Here is an 8,086-nt window from a genome sequence, read left to right as displayed (position 1 = left end):
CTCCCTTCTCATTGGCCAAAAGCAAAATCCAACAACCCAACTTCAGCATTATATTTAAAACGCTAGAATGCAACTTTTCAAAAAATCACGCCTTATAACGCCCCCTGTAATGGGGGGATGGGCGTTTTAAGGCGTTATTTTTCAATTTTTTTTTTAAAAAAAAAACGCCCCACTACAGGTGGTCTAATGAGCCATCGACTACCTTGATGAGGACATTACTTATTTATAGTTATTGCATCTTAATTTTATTCATAGTTTTATACTTATTTAATAGTTTTTTACAATACGTACCTCAATTTTTATAACAGATTTTTTTTTATCAAGTTTTACCTTATATAATTAATATTTTTGGGTTAGGTTCACTTGTAAACCCCATGATTGTGAACACTAATGAACTAATTCTAACCCTTGATTTCAATACACAAGTATAAACATAAATGTAAATCAATAGCAGGATTTGTTCACTCAGTTCATAAATACACCAGTATTCACTCTAGAATCTCACACTAATACTTTTAGTCATTTATATATACTAATACAGATTATTTATGCCAAATTTCATTTATACTTTTTACAATCTATTCATTTGTATACATCTTTTTAGTATTTAACACATGTTATCATCAATTAACGTTTATATGAGTATATTATCCTTCAAATCTTAATTGAATGTTATAGGAATGTTTCACTCCCCAAACTCCACTAATAGTTTGGCTATTTGTGAGATTATTTAAATTATCCTAAGTATGGTTGTTGTTCTATATTAAAACCAAAGAATCATACATATTAATCATATATATATATATATATAAAACAAAACTACCATTATCTGCCTTCATTCACTACTTTTGATAACTTTGAATCGCATCCATAAACACGCACATAGAAAATCTCAATTCGGGATGTGAACATCCTAAGTTGAGCCAAACGCAAAAATACAAAACTGAAATATAAAAATGAGACGAAATATAGATGTTTGATAACTAGTGAATGGAAGCGAGGAGACGAGAGGAACCACCGTGGTGGTTAGAAGATGTGGCCCAACGGTGGTGTTGAGAGAGTGAGTAGACGAGAGTACATGGTTATATATGAAGGATGTAGCATCATTTTTATTTGTTATTACAATTAGTAATGGAGTTAAATGCCTGGTTGATCCCTATGGTTTGCAATTTTTGCAGAGTTGCTCCCCAAACTTTAATAATTACATAGGTGATCTTAGTGGTTGTAATTTTGACACTTGTTGGTCCTTATCACTAACGTCCGTTGGATTTCTCAGTTAACTCAACCCACGTGTCTGTCTCGTGAGGGTATTCAGGTCATTTCAACTTTAAAAAAATAAATACTATATATCTTAATTGGTGGGCCCCATTTAACCACACCACCCACGCCTTCTTCTCTCCTTCATAACTTCTACGGTTCCTACAAAAAACGAGCACCACCGCCATCGAACACCACCGGATATCCGAATTCATAAAAAGTTAAAAAAAATTCGTTTCGTGTATAGATTAAAACTAAACATATATTCGATTTTTCAGTTTTTCAACGTAAAAACAACGAACTTTTATAAATCCACATCTGAATCTGATTAGTTACTATTTTTACTATATTTCAAACTGAACATAGTGCTCAAATAATATATATATTTTTAAAAAAATTATTAGTTTTCGGATATCGGAAATCCGATTATCTGAAAATTTTTGAAATCCACATCCGAAAATTCGGATTATCCGGTTTTCGGATATCTGAAATTTCAGATACGAATTTTTGGATATTCTGGATCCAGATTTTTCTAACACCCAAGGAAAGTGTGATGCACAATTTGGGCCACGTTTGATTTCTTTTTTTATTTTGGTTTAATAGTTTATATATTTTTATATTTTTTTTGTTTAAATCAAGAGGTATGTTAAGGTGTTCAAGAGACAATGCTAGAATGACCAGAATACCCTTACATGACAGGCATGTGGGTTGTGTTAACTGAGAAATCTAAAGGACGTTAGTGATAAGGACCACAAGAGAGCAAAAATTACAACCACTAAAATCACCCATGTAATTATTGAAGCATGGGAACCAACTTTGTAAAAATTTAAAACAACAGAGACCATTCATTCAACTCTTAAAACTAGTACTATTATAATTATTAAAAATGATAAATATAAGTCGAGTACCTTTAACTGAAGAAAAATAATAATACTTTGAATACATCATTAAAAAAATTTCTGCATGAAACATATCGCTAAATATGGACATAGTTTATTTATAATGTTCATTCATTTAAATTACATTGTATACTTTAAAACTTTAAAAAACATTAAATATTTTTCATTTTTTAAATATAAAATTAAGTATTTCGTGTTCATTACTTTAAAACTTTAAAAAACATTAAATATTTTTCATTTTTTAAATATAAAATTAAGCATTTTCGTGTTCATTAAGTTAGGTATGCATAAAAGATGGAATCGAGTGAATATAATTGGGTTTTGGTTCCCGATTCATCCTTTATTTTATAAAAGTACAATTCGTACTGAAGAATCATTATCCAATGAAAAAGTTAATTTCTAAATGATCAAACCGATTTAGTTGTTGTATAAAGAAACCGATTTAGTAAATAATAGTGGGCTTGTCTTAGCCCATTTACCTGTAAACAGAAAAAGAAATTGTATGGGCTATTGAGGGTTGAGAGAGGTGAGGACTAAGAGCTGCACAAACCAGGTATTTTAATACCGATTTTGGTTATGGAATCGGTTTTGATTTTTCGTTTTAAGGTTGTTTGCTATAACTGGTTTGGTTTTGGTTCCGGTTTCGGTTATTTGACCAAAAAAATCATACTCTATATGCTCGGTTCAGGGTAGGGTTAGGGTCTGGTTCTTAAGAAACTAGGTATTAAAATACTCTATTTTTTGGTTTTTCTATACTCTATTTCAGAATTTTTAGTACCCTATTTTTTGGTTTTTTAATATTCTATTACGTTTTTATTATCATATTTTCTCGTCTTTTTGTTTATTACAATTGCTAGAAAAAGTCTGCGAATGGTTTTAATTAAAATCGAATATGTAGGTAAGATATGAGATGATGGTTTAAAAGTTAAAAAAACATAGATGTAAAACTTTCTTTTTGTAATCGTTTAATTGAATAAATGAAATATAATTTAAAAAACACATTATAATCTATACTATATAATAAAAGAAACCAACTTTGAGACACATGTCAGCTATCTATTTTTTAGTTTTCTCATCTCTATCTGCTACTTAATTATAGATAATTAATACTAATTAAAAGATAATTATAAAATTAAATTTAAACAATTCGTATAGGAGATAATATAATCTTTTGAAACATTTATTAGATTTCAAAATTATTTCTTGACATTAACAAAAGACGTACACTAAATATAAATTAATATAATGTAAAGAGTTAAATGCCATTTTAGTCCCTGTGGTTTGGACCATTTTGTCAGTTTAGTCCAAAGGTTTTATAATACACAAGGTTTATAAAGATATAATAAGATATAACTTTTTATTGATTGGCATATAAAATTACATGTGCTCAACCCATACAATACAGGAGGTTCTTAAAAATGTAACATTTTTCATTACTTAATATATAAAATTAAATTTACTCAACCCGTACAATACACAGAGTTCTTAAAGATATAACTTTTTATTATTTAATATATAAAATTACATTTATTCAACCCATGTAATAAATGAGACTTTTAAAGATATATTTTTTATTATTTGGTGTATAAAATTACATTTATTCAACCCGTGTAATAAACGAGGTTTTAAAAATATATTTTTTTTATTATTTGATATATAAAATTACATTTATTATTCAACCCGTGTACTACACGGAGTTCTAACCTAGTAAAACTTATATACGAAACATATTTAATCGTGAAAAGGGATAAATGATCAGTCGGTGCAATTAAGAGGATCAAGGATCTAACTAAATCATAATATTGATTTAGATACGAATGAATATATCCATCTGATACTTGCAATGCAAGTAACCATCTATATATATATAAATGTAGCATCAACACCATCAATCTATACTTTTCTCATCTGTGTTTCACTGTTACAAGTGCTTCAAGTAATTAAAACATGGATCCGTATTATGATCACCACCCCATCCTTCAACAACAATACTACGCGTACAGTGTTCCTGCATTTCCGGTTCCTGCTGAGTGGGTGGTGATGTATGATCAAGTGAATACTCCTGCTCATTACACCATGATGCCCATGTTCTACCCTCAACCGGTGCAGTATGTTAACGATGTAGCAATTCTCAACACCATGTGGGTCAATCAAGAACAACATCCTATGCATTCGTATTTCCAGAATCAGAATTACGTACCATATAACCGTTTGATTCATGAGTTCGAAGCTTTTCTAGAAGAAAGGTTGATGAGGATTGAACAAGAAGCAGGTCCTGCCCTACAACAAGTAAACGCTGGTACGAGGGGTTCGGGTTTATCAGAGGAAGAGATTTCCGAGCATCTGCAAGTATACACTGCACAAGGAAAGATGAGTGAAGTGGATGCTTGTTGTATTTGTTTGGGTGAATATGAAAAGGAGGAGAAGATGGGGAGACTCGAATGTGGGCATCGGTTTCATGCGGAATGCATCAGGCGTTGGTTGTTGTCTAAGAATGTTTGCCCCATGTGTAGGTCTACTGCATTGTCGGTTTAACTATTTGATTTTGATACGTGATGTCATCATCATCATACTCGGTAAATTCCACCAATAGGAAAGCTAAGGTAGAATTGGATTTTGATACGTGATGTAATATTATATATTACAATTGGTTTGGATATTAGTCCTTGTGAGTTGTGATAGAGTATCAAACTATTTCAGGTTTTTAATTAGTCTATAAGAAGGGATAAAAACGCCCTGATGAATATCTTCCATATCTCAAGAAATTGCCTTGCACCATTCTATCCCTCAACTCCTCAAGCTCTTTATTTTATACCTAGCAAAATAAACATAAACAAAAATGAACTTTGTAGCCAACTCCCACCCATATAAAATATATATTTAAAAATCTCATTTATTACATGGGTTGAAAAAATGTAATTTTATATATTAAATAATAAAAAGTTATATTTTTAAGAACCTTATATTGTACGAGTTGAGTAAATTTAATTTTATATATTAAATAATTTAAAAAAGTTACATTTTTAAGAAACTCATGTATTGTATGGGTTGAGCAGATTGTAATTTTATATACCAATCAATAAAAAGTTATATCTTATTATATTTTTATAAACCCTGTGTATTATAAAACCTTTGGACTAAACTGATAAAATGACTCAAACCACAGGGACTAAAATGACATTTAACTCTTTACATTATATTAATTTATATTTAGTGTACATTTTTTTGTTAATTTCAAGATAAATAATTTTGAAATCTAATAAATATTTCAAAAGATTATATTATCTCCTATACGAATTGTTTAAAATTAATTTTATAATTATCTTTTAATTAATATTAATTATTTATAATTAAGTAGGAGATAAAGATGAGAAAACTAAAAATAGAAGACTCCAATGAATGACATGTGTCCCAAAGTTGGTTTCTTTTATTATATAGTATAAATTATTATTATTATTATTATTATTATTATTATTATTATTATTATTATTAAAACCTTATTAATAAGCAACTACTTTGTGCTTATAGTAGTTGTACAATTAGCTTTGGGAGTTTTTCAAAAAAAATTGAATTTTTCATTTCTAACCCTAAAGTTTCAATCTTTGGCAAGTTAAGTTTAAAATTTAAATCTTTGTTTCCTTTTAACCCTAAAGTTTTAATCTTTGACAATTTGAGTTTAAAGTTTTAATCTTTGATAATTTAATGTTTCCTTTTAACCCTAAAGTTTTAATCTTTGACAATTTGAGTTTAAAGTTTTAATCTTTGGTAATTTAACCCCTTTGATTAATTTGATTTTTCACTTCTAATTCAAAAGTTTCCATCTTATACAATTTAACCCATTTGATTAATTTGATTTTTCACTTCTAATTCAAAAGTTTCCATCTTTTGCGATTTAACCACTTTGATTTTTTTACTTATGTGTTGTAATCTTGGCTTTGGGGATTTTTCAAAGAAAAAATGGTTATGCATATGGTTGTTCTAACCTTCGCTTTGGGGGTTCTACAAAAAAAAAAAAAAAACCTTGATTTTTTTACTATTCACCCAAAAGTATTTCATAAATTATTTTTAACCTAAACTATTTGTTTTTTTACTTTTAACACAAAACTTTTTATCTTTTGCAATCTATTCTCACAACTTTTTTTATTTTCAACTTTGGTCCTTTATAGTTTTCATTTTCTACAAATTTTTCGCTTTATGCTTCATTCTAAATTTGTGACTTAACACATCGCAACGTGCGTCTTTGGTTTAACGTTTTTACATTTCGTTCTAAATTTTGCGAGTTAACACGACACAACGTGCGTGTGTGAGTGAACGTTTTTACATCGTCTATTTTTTCCCGTTTGACATGTTCAACATAACGTGCGCGTCCTAAATCGACTTAGTTATAACTAAAGAATCCCCGCCGCATTGCGGCGGGTCGTAATTCTAGTTATTATATAAATTACCAACTTTTTTGTGCATCATGACTTGTACATTATGCTTTGGAACTTTTTCAAACAAAAAAAACTTCATTTTCCACTTTAAACCTTAAAGTTTTTTCTTTTACATTTTAACCCATTACAAATTTTACTTTTAACTCAAACTTCTTCATCTTTTGTAATGTAACACAACATTTTATTATTTACAACTGTGGTCCCGCATACTTTTTGTCTTTCGCAAGTTTTTCGTTTTACGTTTCGTTCTAAATTTTGCGAGTTAACATGTCGTAGCGTGCATGTGAGGTTCAATGTTTTTTGCTCTATTTTTCCATATTTGACAAACCCGTCGCAACACGTCCATTTTTTCCCTTTTGAAAAGTTCGTCGCAATGGGCGGGTCCTAGATCGACTAAGTTATTATTTTCTACGTTTTACGTTTCTGATTAATTTCTTCGCATTAACACACTGTAACGGGTGTGCGTGGTTCAACGATTTTAGTCTGCTTTTCGTTCAGTGTAATTTTTACCATTTTATCTACTTTTTTTACGATGTTGAGAGTCGATGTCGTCGTGGCATTGGTGCTACTTGGCACGGTTTTATGAACGTTTTTAACCTATTAAATTTTTTACTAATATTTTGTTTGGGTTTACCCCTATACTTCCTTTACTTAAAAACTATTTTTTACATCCATATTTTATGTACGGGTATGTATAAATATGATTTCTTCTACATTCTGACGTAAACTTTTTTTATAGACGAGTCGGGTCAGATATAATACGTTTTCGTTTAAAGAAACTATTTTTACGTGCATATTTTTATGTACGTTTTGGTATAAATTCAAGTTCTTCTAAACGTAAACTTTTTTGGGAAATGATTTAGGTCAAATATAATATGTTTTCGTGTTTATTTTATGTATGTTTCGTAAAGTTTGTTTTGAACTGAGTGGAGTCAAATTATGGTTTCTTTTCCTCCCCTTTTTTCGAAAGCTCTAATTAATCCCTGTTGATTACATGTGCATATTTTCCTTCATACCCGTTACGTTTTCTATGTATGAGTTGGGTCACATATAATAGATTATGATTGTTCGATATGAATTTGATTTACTTTACATTTGATCCAATCAAAATGCTTATACAGGTTACATTGAGTTCAACCGGATACGTCGAAATGTGTGTTTTCATATGGTTAATGCATCATATAACGTTTGGACTAATCCATTCAATGTTTACGATGTACCCGTGCCGCAACGCGGACGGGTCTTAACCCTAGTTATTATTATTATTATGCATTGTACAATGTAAAAAAAAAAAGCACTAACATAAATTTAAAAGATAAATGTTAGAATCATGTATTGGGTATGGCCGGGTATAATCGATTCCGATTCCGGTTCTTGTCTAGTTTTGTTAGGGTCTGAGTTTGGATTGATTGTGATTTGTGTTTGAATTTAAATGATCAAATGGAAGAGTAGTGCAGCGGAATTTAATGGAAGCTAACTTTTCACAATCAAACAGAA

The 8,086-nt window shown here is 29.7% G+C and overlaps 1 protein-coding gene across 1 annotated transcript; it reads left to right on the top strand.

Moving 5' to 3' along the window:
* Positions 1 to 4,103: 4,103 nt before the first annotated feature.
* Positions 4,104 to 4,691, top strand: LOC110907138 (E3 ubiquitin-protein ligase MBR2). Its single transcript, XM_022152163.1, has one exon. The coding sequence runs from the start codon at positions 4,104 to 4,106 to the stop codon at positions 4,689 to 4,691; it is 588 nt and encodes a 195-aa protein (XP_022007855.1).
* The last annotated feature ends 3,395 nt before the right edge of the window (positions 4,692 to 8,086 follow it).

This window comes from Helianthus annuus, chromosome 14, assembly GCF_002127325.2.
Source record: "Helianthus annuus cultivar XRQ/B chromosome 14, HanXRQr2.0-SUNRISE, whole genome shotgun sequence".
In the NCBI taxonomy this organism is placed as follows: Eukaryota; Viridiplantae; Streptophyta; class Magnoliopsida; order Asterales; family Asteraceae; genus Helianthus; species Helianthus annuus.
The sequence above is the reverse complement of the archived record's forward strand: the minus strand, read 5'-3'. Positions and strand labels throughout refer to the sequence as shown.

Excerpts from the sequence above, each read along its gene's own strand:
- LOC110907138 (XM_022152163.1), top strand. The coding sequence starts at position 4,104 with ATGGATCCGTATTATGATCACCACCCCATCCTTCAACAACAATACTAC.